Source organism: Pristis pectinata, chromosome 14, assembly GCF_009764475.1.
Source record: "Pristis pectinata isolate sPriPec2 chromosome 14, sPriPec2.1.pri, whole genome shotgun sequence".
Taxonomy (NCBI): Eukaryota; Metazoa; Chordata; class Chondrichthyes; order Rhinopristiformes; family Pristidae; genus Pristis; species Pristis pectinata.
The window spans coordinates 46,233,448-46,250,969 of NC_067418.1; the positions used below are offsets into that span (position 1 = coordinate 46,233,448).

The window sequence follows — 17,522 nt, forward strand, 5'->3', positions numbered from 1 at the left end:
CCACAACTTCCTAACCCGTACAACTTTGGAATGTGGGAGGAAACCGGAGCACCTGGAGGAAACCCACACAGACACGGGGAGAACGTACAAACTCCTTACAAACAGCGGCCGGAATTGAACCCGGGTTGCTGGCACTGTTAATAATGTCACGCTAACCGCTACACTACCGTGCCTGCCCTCAAAGGGCAATGGAGGCAGAATCTTTGAACATTTTCAAGGCAGAAGTAGGTAGATTCTTAGTCAACAAGGGGGTAGAGGGTTACAGAGGGTAGGTAGGAATGTAGAGTTGAGATTGCAGTCATATCTTACTGAATGGTGGAATGAGCTTGAGGGACTCGGTTAGAATCCATCAGGACCAGAATGTTTACAATCTGGGATACGGTTAATTAGTTGTCCCTCCCAACAGATACAAACAGTCATCAAGAAAGTGGAGAAGCCCCCTGAGGATCAGAGTGTTGCCAACATCTCGGCGATCATGCTGGAAGTGGTGAATGAAACCCTGGGGGAATCGCAAGGACCCAGCTACACCATCACCAAGAGCTTGCAGTTCAAGGATGGGATGAACGTGTTGGGTGAGGTCATGCTTCCATTCGTGGTTCCGTATCTAATGGTGGGCCAGAAATTTCAGGTGGGAGGATATTCATCTTATTGTGAAGATCGACCCATGCTGTAGTAACTCAGACAACAGCAGAACCAAAGAACGTACGATTAATGTTTTATTACTTTGACGCTAGCGGGAATGAGGGATACAGAGAGAGAGTAAACAGTGTAACCCCAGCTCTGTACTGATCCCCACTCAGAAATTTACCAGTTAGTGTCCCTACTTTTATACTTAATCCGTGGGAAGCCTCCGTGGGAAGTTGCACATAGTAAGGCAGTTGCTCACAGCAAACTTTTAGCAAAACAAGGTATGTCTTAAGGACCTTGGGATTTTTGGATCCATGGGAAGAATAGTTGCACACCGTTAATCCTTACATTTCCCATCATTAACCCTTACATTTCCCGTCATTAACCCTTACATTTCCAGTTACCTTTTACATTATTCCGCAGCTGCCTGCGCAGGCTAGCTGTCCCGCTCCTGTCCACAGGTCCCTCGCAGTATTGACCGGTCTCTGTTGCGTACCACGTACAGAGCAACTTTTTCTTTTAAGTACCTTTATTACAAAATACAATCTACAATACTGCAAAACTACAACAAACACAGAGACAATATCAGTGACTAACACAGTCAATAACACAAACTAAACTAAATTAAATTAAAATATCCCCATCTCTACCAAGGATGGCACTTATCTACTGCGGTGCCCAACAGTCCCGGAACGCCTCCATGGTACCCGTGGACACTGTGTATTCCCTCTCCCCAGTTACCCGGGCACGGACATAACCCCGGAACATCTCTAGGCAGTCCACCCGGGCAGCACCTTCCGCTACCCGCTTCCAGGACCCATGGATAGCTACCTTAGCTAGCCCCAGGAGCGCACAGAACAACTGGGAGTCAACAGCGCTGTGCCGTCGCTGCCCACACGAGCATGCGTGGATAAGGGGGATGTTTGCTTTCTTCCTGAGGTAGCAATGGAAAGAGACGGACAGTCGTAAACACACCTCTTTGAGTGTGAAGGGAGATATGAGGGACCTCAATACCTTTGTGTGGGTGAAGGCCAGTGACGAATTCACAAGTAGTTATACACAGGCGCGATCCTTTGATTCTGTTTCCATGTTGTGTTGACTGTTCTGTTGCCCACCCTCTGACTGTTCCTCTGTAAGCATTAGAGTATTTTTTCCCATTGAGACCAGCCTTCAGTGTTCTGCAGGGAGAACAGTGCAAGCAGGAATTTTCTTCCACCTGTAAGCAAGGGAGTACTGCCTGTATAGAAAACTCCCTTCATTGAAGATTCCTTTTATTGAAAGTACCCTCAAGGAACATCCTGAAAACAATTAATTAAACAAACTGTCCATTTAAAACAAACCTCGTGTGATAGGAATAGCCCATTACAGAAGCTATCTGTTAAAGGAACTTCCCGTTAAAAATAACTCCAGCTGCCCGTTGGAGAAAGCTCCCCTGATCATTTCTATTGGTTACAATGGGACAGGTTGGATGTAAGGGATCGTGTCAATGAGGTGTGGCCAAACTGCAAAGTTGGTTAAGTGCTGGTGCAGCAGTTTGAAGATTGGACTCAACCACTCCAGTGTTGGCCCTGAATATCATGGATCTTAATTCTTCAGCAAGGACTGTCTCACCTTCAGGTGCCATGGCTAAAATCTCTGGAATTCCCTTCCTAAACCTCTTTGTTTCTGTCCTTGCTGTCGTCACTGGTGACACTCTGTGAAACCTTGCCTTTGACCCAGTTTTTGTTCATGTTCCCCTGTCTCTCCTGTGTGAGCCACGTTTGTGTTTGGTCCGGCTCCTGAGAACCATCTCGGCATGTTTCCCTGTGTGTGAATGGCGTTATTGAGATTGCCTCTGTATGCGGAGAGCGAGATTGGAATTCTAAGTTGGCGGCTACTGATGACTTGCTCATGCAGTCTCACAATATTACAGGTGTGATTGGGTTCTTCATTGCTTTTGGTATCGCCATGGGGAAAATGGGGGAGAGGGCACAGCTGATGGTGGAGTTCTTCAACATCCTCAACGAGATCGTCATGAAGCTGGTGATAATGATCATGTGGTAAGAGCTGCGAGATCACTTGCTGTCTAAACAGTGATCGCTGAGACTCCTGTCCCTCGCAGACCTGCCCTGCCCGTCCTGAAATCAAACTACGTTACTGGCTGCATGCGCTTAAAGAGATATTTGCTTTCGTTTTCTCATTGACAACCAAGGTCTCACAATGAGTTAAGTGATTTCTCGCATTCACTATTCACCAAGGAGAGAGTCTATAGCCTAAATCCACAGCATCCAGTTAGTGTAACACTTGACCTTTCACCGATTAATCCGATAAGGAGATTGGGAGGATCTCCTCTGATCGGAGGATCGTGAGAACTTGGAGCAGATGAGGTGAGCTACACAGGTACATCTAAGGTCAAAGTCGAGTTTATTGCCATATGCGCAAGATGCACGGGTGCAATGAAAAACTAACTTGCAGCAGCATCACAGGCACATAGCATCGTACAAGCAGCATTCACAAGAAAAACATAAATTAAGCATAAATTATACATAATTTTTACAAGAAAGAAGACAATTTGAACAAAAAAGAAGGCAAAGCCCATTTTAGTGCAAAGTGATCAAAGTAGTCAATAGTGTTGCTAAACTGTAGTGATTAGGGTTTTACTTAAGGGAGGATAAATGAGTACATGGGGGAGAATTGATAGGGTTTGAGGGCGGGAAGTGTCATGAGGCATATAACCCAGCACAGAGCAGTGGGGTGGATTTCATCTATTTCCTTATGATGTAGCAGGAGGCTGCTCGGCCCATCCATTCACAGAGCAACTCCATTCCCCCTCTTTATGCCGGCCATCTCCCCTCTCCACTCTCAGTCCTGATGCAGGGTCTCAACCCAAAACATCGACAATTTCTTTCCTTCCACAGATGCTGCTCGACCCGCTGAGTTCCCCCAGGAGATTGTTTTGTTGATCCATTCCCCCACTAATTTCCTTTGTAATCTAATCTCCCCATACTCTGGTCCTGTTTGTGGAAATTGTTTCCATTCCCCCACTAATTTCCTTTGTAATCTAATCTCCCCATACTCTGGTCCTGTTTGTGGAAATTGTTTGCCATTTTACCAAAATTAAAGCCCAGAAGTGAGCAGCATTTATTCACACAAAGCATTGTAGATATCTGGAGTTCTTTGCCTCCACAATACCGTGGAGCCTTATCATCCAACTGCACTTTTCAAGACAGAAGTTGAGAGATGCTTATCGTGAGAGTACATTAACCTTAATCTAATTGAATGGCAAAGTGGTCTCTATGACCCTCCTCCCACTACCGTGCTTCTAACCATTCTGGGTCCTGTCCCTCCCTCCCTCTCTGTCTCTGTCTCTCTCTCTTTCTCCTCCTTCTGCCCTCTCTCCGTATCTTCCCTCTTTCTCTCCCTCTCTCTTTCAGTTTTTTCCCTTTATATTTCTCTCTCTTACCCTCTCTCTCTCTCTCACACACTCTCTGTCTCACAAACACTCTCTTTCTCTCTCTTACCTTCTCTCTCTCTCTCACACACACACACACACACAAACACACACTCTTTCTCTCTCTCAATCTCACACTCTGACCCAGCTCACAGCCTGCACTATCCACAGAGACTTAATCCCCTCAGGGTCCACTGGAATACAACAGTTCCGGTCAACTTTGGAGTTTATGGACCACAAGCTGTCTCCTCTACGGCTGCCCGGCCATTTTAATGGAGATAAAGTTAGCCCCTCTTCTTGCAGGTATCATTACACCTCCCACCATAACGTGACAAGGAGGTGAGGACCCAAGCAATGATGCCAGCTGGAAGGTTGAGGATACTGGGTAAACTCCGCACACACGCAGCGCCCGAGGTCAGGGTTGAACCTGGACCCTGGAGCTGTGAGGCAGCAGCTCTGCTTGCTGTGCCACTGTGCTGCCCTCAAAGCTCTTGTCTCCCTCTGTCAACATAATATCTGGCCTCAAGATAGGTTCAGGACTAAAAAATCCACTCACCCCTGTTTTCCGATGAGTGGCCACCAGAAAAATTGTGTCCCCATTGAGGTGTCAGAAACAATATCCACACACACTGACTAGCTGACCTGCTTTAAATTAAAGGCCAAGGAGTAGGAACCAAACCACCGGGAAGAGCACCGAGTCTTCCTTCCCAAGGTACTCACAAGACCATTCCCCAACCCAAGTTAAAACAGATGCGTCTCATGGTCCCTCACTTACGGAGGTTCTGGCCAACTCCTCTCTTTCTATCCCACCACCACCTCCACAGAGAACCACGGGTGATAAATACTGATCAGCAGCAAGTGAGCAGTTGACCACTATTCCCCTGTGTCCTCATGTACGCACCTTCAAAAGCAGATGGTTTAGCAGCTGCTGCAGACAATCTGATTTCCGACAGTGCAGGTTTCATGTAACAGCCCCCTGCCATGGACCTTGACTCCACAGCTGTCCCAGATGTGTCGATGCTGGCTAGCCCACGGCTCACACCCAGCGTGGTCCCTGATGAAGTTTCTCCCTGACCCTTGGTATCTCCTTTGTGTTATGAAGGTACTCCCCCCTGGGTATTGCCTGTCTGATTTGTGGGAAGATTGTAGCCATAGAAGACTTGGAGGTGGTTGCCAAGCAACTGGGCATGTACATGGTGACGGTAATCGTTGGGCTTATCATCCACGGAGGCATCATCTTGCCGCTGATGTACTTCGCGATAACCAGGAAGAATCCTTTCTCCTTCCTAGCGGGAATCTTCCAGGCCTGGATCACTGCTCTGGGGACAGCATCCAGGTACAATCCTATCTGTGGGCTGCCCTTATAGAGGTTTACGAGGGTCACAGTCTCTTTCCCAGCAGGGTAGGGGAGTCTAAAACTAGAGGACGTAGGTTTAAGGTGAGGGGAAAATTTTTCAGAGTGTGGTGGGTATGTGGAACGAGCTGCCAGAGGAAGCGGTAGAGGCGGATACAATTACAATACTTAAAAGACATTTGGACAGGTACAGGGATAGGAAAGGTTTAGAGGGATAGGGATCAAATGCAGGCAAATGGGACTACTTTAGATAGGAACCCTCGTCAGCATGGACGAGTTGGGCTGAAGGGTCTTCTTCCATGCTGTATAACTCTATGCTGCTTGTTTTTTTTGTTTGAGGGAGAGGGGAAAAGCATCACTCCAAGTGTAAACTCCCTTGTCGAGAGATTTGGTGTCCTGAGGAAGGAAGGGTCCTCAGGAGGACATTGAAGCAGGGGTCCAACGCTCCCAGGATCAGCAGGAATTGATGAGTAATCTCCTGGACACGGCATAAAATCGGAGAGAAATGCCACAGGGGTTTATCAGTAAAATATACACGCTCCGAATATCATCCAATTGCCAAAAAAATTAACTGCAAAATTCCTTATCAGGGTTTTGAATTTGAAAATCAATCTCTCCCAGAGTCAAAAGTGAGAGTGACCACTTCCACATCCTTTCCTTTCCCCGAAGTCTCCTGGAGATTCCTGGGGCATCAGTCCCTCTTACACCCTGGATTTCCTGTCTGAGGTGTCGGGGTTAATGGCCTGCAGTGTTCTGTCAGGCCTCGGCGCGGCAAGGGAGGAGAGGTTGGAGTAACTCTGGGGTCCTGGAGCTGGGGTAGGGGGCAGGGAAGTGGGAGCAGGGGGCTGGAAGCAGAAGGAGGCGGTGGGGAACAAGAGGTGGGGAGCAGGGAGGGGAAGCAGGGGGAAGGGGGCAGGGGACCAGGGGAGGGAGAGAGGAGCAGGGTGGGGGTGGGGAACAAGGGGAGGGCAGGACGAGAGGGGAGCATGCGATGGGAGTGGGGGCAGGGGAGGGGAGAAGGGGCAGGGGACCAAGAGGGGGAGAGAGGAGCGGGGTGGGGGGGGGTAGAAATAGAGTGGGGAATAAGGGGAGGGCAGGATGAGAAGGGGGCAGGCGATGGGAGCAGGGGGAGCGGGGGGCAGGGGAGGGAAGAAGAGGGAGGGGAGGCGAGTAGAGGTGGGGGAGATAAGGGGTTGTCCGCAAGGGTGAGTGCAGGGTTTGTGAAGTGGGAAGGAGGGAGCAGGTAGGGTGGGTGCACAGTGGTCGGAGTTGGGAACAGTACATCGAGGGCAGGAACACTGAAGCAGAGAAAAGAGAGGCCGTAACCCTCGAGCTGTGCCCTGGAGTTGTCATGAAAGGTGTGGTCGACAGAGGTGGGGAGCTGGTCAGCGTTAACCAGAGGGGAAGGCAGCGGCTGCAAGGGTGCAGGGGGGAGGCAGCTGATGGCCTGCGTTGTGTTTCTCAGTGCTGGGACCCTGCCCGTCACTTTCCGCTGCCTGGAGGAGAACCTGGGGATCGACAAGCGAGTGACCCGATTCGTTCTTCCGGTCGGTGCTACCATCAACATGGATGGGACTGCCCTCTACGAGGCTGTGGCTGCCATATTCATCGCCCAGATGAACAACATCCAGTTGGATGCAGGCCAGATAGTGACTGTGAGGTAGGTTCAAAGTCAGTGCCGTCTTGTACCTTCCCTCAAAGAGTCGAGGTTAAGGGGGTTAACCCCTGTCAGTCATACCCTGCCTTCACAATGAGGTGGTGCACAAGCAGTCAGTGTGCCCCTGTGGAAAGAGAATTCAAACCAATTTTCACAGTCCAACTCAATGCTTGTTCTATCTCCACTGTGAGGACAGCAGCACGACTATATTTGCACCATTCCATTTTACTTTGAACCATTCTGTTGTTTTGTGCTTGTCACTGTATGTATTGCTGTAATATTATTACCATGTATGGTGTTTACTCCGTGAGCTTCACAGAAGCAAGGAATTTCATTGCACCCTGTTGTATATGCCAATAAACTGATCTATGTTGCAGTTGTACAAGGACATTGGTGAGGCTGCTTTTGGAATATTGTGTTCCGCTGTGGTCGCCCTGCTATTGGAAAGATGCCATTAAGCTGGAAAGAGTGCCGGAAAGATTTATGAGGATGTTGCCAGGACTCAAGGAACTGAGTTATAGAGAGAGGTTGAGCAGGCTTGGACTTTATTCATTGGAGCGTAGGCAAATGAGGGGTGATCTTATCGAGGTGTATAAAATCATGAGGGGCATAGATAGGGTGAATGCACGCAGTTTTTTTCCCAGGGTTGGGGAATCAAGAACTAGGGGGGCACAGATTTAGGGTGAGAGGGGAGAGATTTAATAGGAACCTGAAGGGCAACTTTTTCACCCAGAGAGTGGTCAGTATATTGGAATGAGCTGCCAGAGGAAGTGGTTGAGGCAGGTACATTAACAACATTCAAAAGGCACTTGGACAGGTACATGAATATAAAAGATTTAGAGGGATATGGGCCAAATGTGGGCAAATGGGACTAGCTTAGATGGACATCTTGGTTGGCATAGACTAGTTGGCCCAAAAGGCCTATGACTCTATGATTCTATGATCTAATCACTCTTATGTACAACTCCTTCAGTGTCGTGAATCATCTCACAGTTCATTCAGAGAACTGACATTGAATATAAGTTAGCAGAGGGCTCGAAGGAAGAAATTTTCACATATCTATAGCATGTTTCTTGCTAGTTTTCATTATTTGACAGAACAGTTACTATCTCCAACTAATAGCTATGCTGCTAGAAATTTTTGTTCCTTTACCAATGACCTCAATTGGCAAATCACTGCTAAGAAAGTTTTTGGACGGTGCAGAGAGATGCCTCATCATAGGAACACTAGAAGCAGGAGCAAACTGTTCCGACCTCGAGCCTGATCCTCAGCAGGGTAACAGGTGATCTTTAACCTCTAGAACTTTCTCCTGTTCTATCCCCATATCCCTGGATTCCATTAATATCCTGAAAACTCAGTTTGGAATGAACTCAATGACTGGGCCACCGTAGCGCACTGGATTAGGGAATTGTACGTGCTTGGATAGGGAAGGTTTAAGTTCAGGTTTATTGCCATGGGCATACATACCCAGAGTATAAATGCCATGAATATTAGCCTTTGCAGCAGCAGCACAGTACATGACAAACGTACATTGCATAAACATAAATTAACATAACTTACACGGCAAAATAAACATGACGACATTAGTGCAAGTTGAGGGAGATGTAGTCTGAGGAAGAATTAGGGTTTTTCAAGAACCTGACGGCAGTGGGAAAGAATCTGTCATTGGACCTTGTTGAGTGGGATATGGGCCAACCGCAGGCCAATGGGAATTGCTTAGGCAGGCAACTTGGTCGGCGTGGACGAACTGAGCCAAAGAGCCTGGTTCCATGCTACGACTCCAAAGATTCAACTTCTGTTGAGTGAAAACATTTCTCCTCATCCCAGTCCTAAATGGCAGTGTTTGAGGAAGAGTGTCCAACAGTGGAGAGCGGTACTATTTGGGTGCTTGCACTGATGCTGGGATGTGGGGAGGTAAAGACATACAGAGAAGATCAAATGCAAAAGAACAGTGGTTTGAAGCCACAGTAGAGAATAGTGTGAGGTTACTGAACTGGACTAAGGCCATGGAAATATTTATCTGAGGACGAACCATTCAGTATAGAGCCATCAATCAGAATGCAGGCTGCGGAGAGGTCAACGGATAGAATAAGAGTGAAGCAACTTTGACAAGAGTGAAGTAGCTTTGTAACTGGAGGAGGATTGTCAGCAAACAGAGGAGCAGGATCAGGCCACGAGGGGGACAGGAGAACACTTCAACACAATGCAAACTGGTAAAATGGGCAGATACATGACAGGTGCAATTTAACACAGGTGAAGTAATTCATATTGACAAGAAGAACGAAGAGAGGCAATATGAACTTAATGGTACAGTTATAAAGGGAGATGGTGCTATGTAGCATGTTTCTCTCTGGCCTGCCACAATGAATGAAGAGGGACCTATGCCCATCTTTACCTGACTGGTACCACTCTGCCGTGGCAACACCAGTGAGCCTGGCAGTAACGAGCAAGCATTGCTCCTGAGATGCTTAACATCCCGTTGAGTCACAGATCTGCACAACAGGTCTACAGGAGACGCAATCACACTGGCTCTCCACTCGGCTCTGGAGCACCTAGACAACAGCAAAACATACGTCAGGCAGCTGTTTATCGATTACAGCTCCACGTTCAACACCATCATTCCTCAGGACAAATTACTAAGCTTCAAAACCTGGGCCTCTGTACCTCCCTCTTCAACTGGATCCTCGACTTCCTTATTGGGAGACCACAGTCAGTGCGGATCGGTAATGACATCTCCTCCTCGCTGACAATCAACACAGGCGCACCTCAAGGATGTGTGCTTAGCCCACTGCTCTACTCTCTCTACACCCATGACTGTGTGGCTAAGCACAGTGCAAACACCATCTTTAAATTTGCCGATGACACCACTGTTGTTGGCAGAACCTCAGATGGCGACAAGGAGGCGTACAGGAGTGAGATAGATCTGCAGGTTGAGTGGTGTCGCAACAACAACCTCACACCCAACATCAGCAAAACCAAGGAATTGATTGTGAACTTCAAGAAGGGGAAGTCTGGGAGAACACACACCAGTCATTCAGGGGTCAGCGGTGGAAAGGGTGAGCAGCTTCAAGTTCCTGGGTGTCAACATCTCGGAGGATCTCTCTTGGGCCCAGCTCATTGATGCAATCATGAAGAAAGCACACCAGATGCTCTGCTTTGTTAGGAATTTGAGGAGATTCGATATGTCACCAAACACTTAAAAAAAATCCTAATGATGTACGGTGGAGAGCATTCTGACTGGTTGCATCACAGCCTGTTATGGAGGCTCCAATGCATAGGATCGCAAGAGGCCGCAGGGGATTGTAGACTCAGCCAGCTCCATCAAGGGCACAACCCTCCCCACCATCGAGAACATCTTCAAGAAGGCAATATCTCAAGAAGTGACATCCATCCAGGACACGCCCTCTTCTTGTTACTACCATCAGGGAGGAGGTATAGGAGCCTGAAGACCCACACTCAATGATTCAGGAACAGCTTCTTCCCCTCCACCATCAGATTTCTGAACAGTCCATGAACCCATGAACACTACCTTGGTATTTTTTTTGCACTATTCATTTTCTTTGCAATTCATAGTAACTTTATGCCTTTGCACTGTACTGCTGCCTCCAAATGACACATCTCATGATAATAAATCTGATTCTGATTCTAAGTTTACTGGCTGTCAGAAGTGTCTAAAAAAATTCAATTTTTCTCACATTCGCAAGCTATTTTTTTCTAAATTGATTACAAAATGTAACAGCTAAACCGCTTTAAAAAGTTAAACTTTAAAAATTATTAATAATTTAAAACATGTAAAAACATTAAAGGTAAATGTAAATGAAAATGCATTTTAGTCATCAATTATGTCTGTTTTAAAGTAACAAAATTAATCCTGAAAATACTTAAAACCAATCTCTCTCTCTCTCTCTCTCTCTCTCTAGCACTCTCTCTCTAGCTCTCTCTCCTCCCTCTCTCTCTAAGCTAATTCAGCTTGTGTCAAGTTCAGTCTGAGGATATTGTCACAAATTTATGGTACTGTTTGGAGCTTATTCTGCAGTGTAGGGTGATCCTATAGGACTGAACTGGTTTGGCTGCTAAGGAGTGATTACCATATTGGAAGTGGTCAACATTAATTGGGCTGTGGACAATGCCTTTTATAAGATAAGATATCTTTATTAGTCACATGCACATTGAAACACACAGTGAAATACATCTTTTTGCTTAGTGTTCTGGGGGCAGCCCACAAGTATCACCACGCTTCCAGCGCCAACATAGCATGCCCACAACTTACTAACCCGTACGCCTTTGGAACATGGGAGGAAACCGGAGCACCTGGAGGAAACCCACGCAGACATGGGGAGAACGTACAAGCTCCTTACAGACAGTGGCCGGATTTGAACCCGGGTCGCTGGCGCTGTAAAGCATTACACTAACCGCTACACTACCATGCCTGCCTTTTAGTTCCTGATCTCCAGTTTTCAGGGTGCGGAGAATGGGTTATTTCTTGGAGTGAATCCTGCAGGATCACCCTGTTAAGGTCAAACCAAAAAATAGTTAAGGCCGAAACTGATCAAATGGCCAACAAATGAATGGAAGGTGCTTTCTTTATTCATTCAAGGGACGTGGGCTTCGCCGTCTGAGGTGGTAGTTAATGCTTTAAGGGACAGACTTCCCGGATCTTGATCCAGTGACGGTGAAGGAACAGGGATATATTTTCAAGGGCATGACGGTGTGTGGCTTGGAGGTCAGCTTCCAGGGGGGTGGTGCTCTCCAGGCTTCTGCTACCCTTGTCCTTCTAGCTGGTAGAGGTGGTGGGTTAGGAAGGTGCTGTCTGAGGAGTCTCGGTGTGTTGCTGAAGTGCGTCCTGTAGATGGTCCAAACTGCTGCTACTGTGCTGAAACTGGGGAGAAGATGAGGGCAGCACTAAAACACCACTGAACCAGGTTAGTGGCTGCCTCCAATAAAGAGACTCTTGTTGATGTTTGTTTTGCAGTTTGACAGCGACCTTGGCCAGCATTGGAGCTGCCAGTATTCCCAGTGCAGGACTAGTCACCATGCTCCTGATTCTCACTGCTGTTGGACTCCCCACTCAAGACATCAGCCTCCTCATTGCTGTGGACTGGCTGCTGTAAGTAACACTATCCCTGTTGAAAACCCTTTGGGCAAGTTTCTTCAGTCCTGACTTTAGTCCCAAAGCTTGGGCTACTTCACATTTAACAAATAACAAGTCCCTGCAGATGTCAGAAATGTGAAATAAAAACAGGAAATGCTGGAAAATCTCAGCAGGTCAGGCAGCATCTGTGGAAAGAATCAATATTTTGGGTCTGCAACCCTTCATCAGAACTGGGAAAGAGAGAAGTACAAATTAGTTTTTAGGAGATTAGAAGATAGGGGAGGGATTGTAGAACAAAGGGCGTGTCTGTGATAGGATGAATCAAAATGGCTTAATGAGGGCAGTTACCAGCACATTAAACTTCTTGGTCTGTGCAAAGTACTCTCAATGGTAAAGTGGTGGGACCTGCCTGACAGGCTAGACTATAGTAGAATAAGAAAACTGAGCTGACACGAGTCAGTGGATTGGAGGGCTTTAGTTATACGAAAGATTGAAAGACCTCACTTGAAGATTTCTTCGATGGTGGGGAGGGTTGTGCCCGTGATGAAACTGGCTGAGTCTACTATTGGAGGGCTTGTTTTCCCTGGAGTGAAGGAGGCTGAGGGGTGACCTGATAGAGGTACATAAGATTATGAGAGGTATAGATAGGGTAGAAAGTCAAAATCTTGTTCCCATTGGATGGGTATCGAAAACAAGAGGGTGTAGGGTGTGAGTGAGAGGAAGGAGTTTTAAAAGGGACCTGAGAGGTAAGTTTTTTCACAGAGAGGGGTTGATATCTGGACCTTGCTACCAGAGGAGGTGATGGAATCAGATACAGTCACTTTGTTTAAGAGGCGTTTAGACAGGCACTTCAATAGGCAAAGCATAGAAGGATACGGTCCTAATGCGGGAAGATGGGATTAACAGGCTCAGAAATGGGATGTGAAAGCTTTAGAGAGGGTGCAGAGGAGATTTACCAGGGTGCTGCCTGGATTGGAGAGCATGTCTTATGAGGATAGGTTGAGTGAGCTAGGGCTTTTCTCTTTGGAGAGGAGGAGGATGAGAGGTGACTTGATAGAGGTGTACAAGATGATAAGAGGCATAGATCGAGAGGACGGTCAGAGAATTTTTCCCAGGGCAACAATGGCTAACACGAGGGGACATAATTCTAAGGTGATTGGAGGAAGGTATAAGGGGGATGTCAGGGGTATGTTTTTTTTTACACAGAGAGTGGTGGGTGCATGGAGTGCACTGCCTGCAGAGGTCGTGGGGGCAGATACGTTAGGGACATTTAAGAGACTCTTCGATAGACTCATGAGTGATAGAAAAATAGGGGGCTATGTGGGAGGGAAGGGTTAGATAGATCTTAGAGCAGGATAAAATGTCGACACAACATTGTGGGCTGAAGGGCCTGTGCTGTGCTGTAGTGTTCTATGTTCTATGATGTGGATGGGCAAAGTAGTTGACATGGACATGGTGGGGTGAAGGGGCTGTTTCTGTGTTGTACAGCTCTGTGACTATGAATCTATGATGTGAAAACAGAAAATAGTAAATACGTTAGTTGAATGTGTGCAGAAATGTCTCATGGAGGGTGAGAGGATTCGGAAAGACACATTCTGTCACTTGAGGACTGGATGAAGCTTCTGTGGATTTGGGGTCTTGCAGGCTTACCTAGTGGAGGATACTGGCCTGGTGCTCCACTGGAATAGCCTGGGGCTTCTCTGGAGACAGTGGCCCCCTCACAGTATTGCTACGGTAGATACTCAGGCTGCTACTGCAACCTCACAGGAATGTACTGATCCCACCCCATAACCCTATTTTAACAGCATGGCCAATGCACGATGAGCTGTGTGCGGCCAAACCACAGAGGCTCCACCGATTAGAGTTGGTTGTCCTTACAGAACTACAATAGGAGTAGGAGTCAGTGATCAAATAGCCCAGAGTATGAAGGCCTTTATCAGGCGTTACAACGTGCAAGAGCCAATTGTGAATTGCAGTGGGGAAGGGAGTATCAGGAAGCCTCACTTAGGAACACTTCCAAGCCTGCATCCATTTCAACCACTGGAAATCTCCTCCTTTTGCTCATCGCCCTAGCTTAAGTCTTACTCTAACCCTTAACGTAATCCTAATCCTCTTCCTGTACAACTACACCCACAACCTTCACCCTAAAGCTGCAATACACCTCAACCTGCTTCGTCCCTCCCACCCAAAACAATGAATCCCCGAACACCCAGATACAATTCAGACAAATAGGGACGGACATTAAAATAAGTTAGAATCATCAATCCAAGCATAACTGAGCCCAGCCCTCCATATCACTGAGTATTAGTAAGTAATTAATTACCCCTGGTCCCATTCATTACTGAGACTAGTAATAGCAAATTTACCAGACTGGGACTATCAATGTTTTCATCTGTTTAAACATTGCATGTCAGTGTTCCCCTTGGCTCCCAGTTTGATATTCTATCTCAATGCTTTGGGATTCCTCTAGGTCCTAGATCACCAGGATCAATAGCATTCCCTGGGCTCATAACTTGTATCATTAACATTGCTGCAGTTCCCAGATCAACGCTGAGATTTGGTCCATCAGTATTCCCAGTTCCCAATTATGCATTCCCATTAGATTCATCAAATAACCCTGGCAGAAGGCTAGCGTACTGGTGTAAGTCAAATTTTGTCAATGTTCAGACATCACTTTTATAATTTGTCTTCACATCTGGCATTTGTAAGTATTTATTCAGTTTTCAGGATCTAGACATTGCAGGCAAGGCCAGCATATTTACTGTCCATCCCCAGCTGCCTGTGAACCCGGTGGGACATTTGAGGGTTTACCACGTTCGTGGGTCTGGAGGTACACAACAGACCAGACCACGTCAGGACAGCAGCTGTCCTCTCCCAAAGAGCAGGAGTGAACCAGATGAATCTTTACAAAAGCCTGGTGCTTTTGTAGTCATCATAATTAACAACTAGCTTTGAAAAAATACCCCCAGATTACAAACAGAATTTACCTCTCAGCTACTCCAACAAACTGTGCAGAAAATATATACGTATATATTGGTTTGATCTTCAAAAGGTAATTTCAAAGATAATAGGGCTGAGTTTTCTTAAAGGGGATAGGGAGAATTCCTTCCCTTCGTAATGTCGCTGGAAGGTCTTTTGAAGGTTCTTTGACTTCTGAGGAGTATCTACACCAGGTCTGTTAATCAATGTACTAAGAGAGTTGTCCTATTATGTGCAAACTAGTTGCTGCATTTCTTACATTACCACAGTGCCTACACTTCAACAATACATTTACTGTAGATGTTCTGAAGTCCTGAAAACAAGGGAAGTCATGGAAACAAGTCTGTCTTTTTGAATGTCATTTGCCTCTCAGGATCACCCTAAACATTTTGATGCCCATTCATTTAATCACAAGGAGCATCAGAGCCTAGGAAGTAGAAGCAGCAGTCTATTCAACCTCTCTTACATGCTCCCCTATCCCCTATAAAGATCATATAACTGATCTTTTACCTCACCTCTACTTTCTTGCAGCAACCTCTTATCCCTTGATTCCTTTGACATCCAAACATCTATCGATTTCTGTCGGTGCTCGAAACACTTCAGCTCAAGAGGTTCTAACTGAGATGCCATTGGCCCTGACCGTCCTCCGGCCCGGTTGCCACAGTAACTGGAGAGGGGCTGACCTTGTCTATTGCCTGTCACATTGCAGGGACAGGATGAGGACCTCGGTGAACGTTGTCGGCGACTCATTCGGGGCTGGCATCGTCTTCCACCTGTCGAAGGAGGAGCTGGCGAACATCGATGCCCAGCATGCCTTGCTCGAGGATGGGAGACTGGGCAAGGCATCCTTCATACACGATGGCATGAAGGCCCACCATGAGAACAACTCAAACCGGGCCAACTACTCAGACAACTCTGTCCAGGCGGAAGAGGCCAAGGTATATTTCACATATACAGATATCGAGACCTGCATTTAACAATGCTTGTTTGTTTCCAGCTGTCTCCATTTCCTGCTGTTTGTTGAAGTGGTCACTGTATACCCCAACAGCCACTGTGGCTAGAACATTGGCGGAAGTGGCAAAAGGGGGTGGACACAACGCTATCTCCCATCGAACTATCCCAGAGCCTGGATGCCTGGTTTAAGGCCACATCACTGAAAGCCTTTTTAAAAAGGCCTGTGAAAATTTATAGGTGAAATATATTTAGATTAAAGTATTTTTGTACTTACTAATGTAAATTATGCCACTTAAGTTATTGAGAAGTTTGATATTTTTAATGCTGGGGTCTTTCCCATAGCTAGGAAGGGAAAGGTAAAGTTGCATAAGGGGAACTTGTATCTAAGGGGGCTTTCGGCCAACTCAACACTTCCTGCCTCTCGCCTCTGCTCCACAAGGTGTCAGTGGAAGGAGGTGGCCACTTTGCAGCTGGGGTTGAGCGCATTAGCGATGAGGAGAGCGATGGGTGGCAGCCATGGTCCTCAAACATCGAAGGAGCAGAGAAGCAAATGTGTGAGGTCGTGGACCCTGGTCTCACTGTAGGAAGTGGAGGCTTTGATTGTGAATGGTGGTGGAGGTTAGTGGTTGTGGGTGGCAGGGGCAGAGTTGGAGGGTGGTAAAGTGGGGGGGAGGTGGTCGAATTGATCAGTGGGTTGGTGGGGGTGATCACTGGGGTTAGAGGTGATGGGGTGTGGGCTAGTCGGGGGGTGGGACAGTCAGAGATGGGGGTGGGTGAAGATGAAGTTGGGTGATCGTTGTGGGGTAATCGAGGGTGTTAGGTGATGGGGTTGTCAGGTGACGGAGGGTCAAGGTGATAGGGATGTTGGGTGATCGGGGTGTTGGGTCATGGGGTGCTGGGTGATAGTGGTGTTGGGTCATGGGGTATTGGGTGGTGGGGTGTTGGGTGATGGAGGTGTTGGGTGGTGGGGTGTTGGGTGATCGAGGTGTTGGGTGGTGGGGTGTTGGGTGATGGGGTGTTGGGTGGTAGGGGTGTTGGGTGGTGGGGTGTTGGGTGGTGGGTGATGGGGTATTGGGTGATGGAGGTGTTGGGTGATGGAGGTGTTGAGTGATGGAGGTGTTGGGTGGTAGGGGTTTTGAGTGATGGGGTGTTGGGTGATGGGGTGTTGGGTGATCAAGGTGTTGGGTGATGGGGGTATTTGATGATGGTTGGGGGGTTGAACAGGGGTTGGGGTTGATTTGGGAGATGTGTTGACCAGAATGCCAGCTGATAGGGGTTATTGGGTGATGGGGGATTGATGTGTTGGGTGATTTGATGGTAGTTTGATTGGGGACTGAGGGCGTGATCAGGAAGTTTGTTGATTTGGGGGAGTTTGGTGATGGGGGGAGGGCATTGGGTGATGAAGGCTGTTGGTGATGAGGCAGCAAGG

General features: G+C 47.3%; 1 protein-coding gene across 3 annotated transcripts in view; it reads left to right on the top strand.

Annotated features, from left to right (window-relative positions):
• The window catches only part of LOC127577844 (excitatory amino acid transporter 2-like), a 107,383-nt gene that overhangs the window by 79,125 nt on the left and 10,736 nt on the right, over positions 1–17,522 (top strand). For all 3 annotated transcript variants that reach the window (XM_052029450.1, XM_052029449.1, XM_052029451.1), the window contains 6 exons: positions 407–572; positions 2,540–2,666; positions 5,160–5,393; positions 6,877–7,071; positions 12,041–12,175; positions 15,849–16,077. In XM_052029450.1, the coding sequence (XP_051885410.1) occupies positions 407–572; positions 2,540–2,666; positions 5,160–5,393; positions 6,877–7,071; positions 12,041–12,175; positions 15,849–16,077 (1,086 nt within the window). The remainder of the gene's footprint in view (positions 1–406; positions 573–2,539; positions 2,667–5,159; positions 5,394–6,876; positions 7,072–12,040; positions 12,176–15,848; positions 16,078–17,522) is intronic.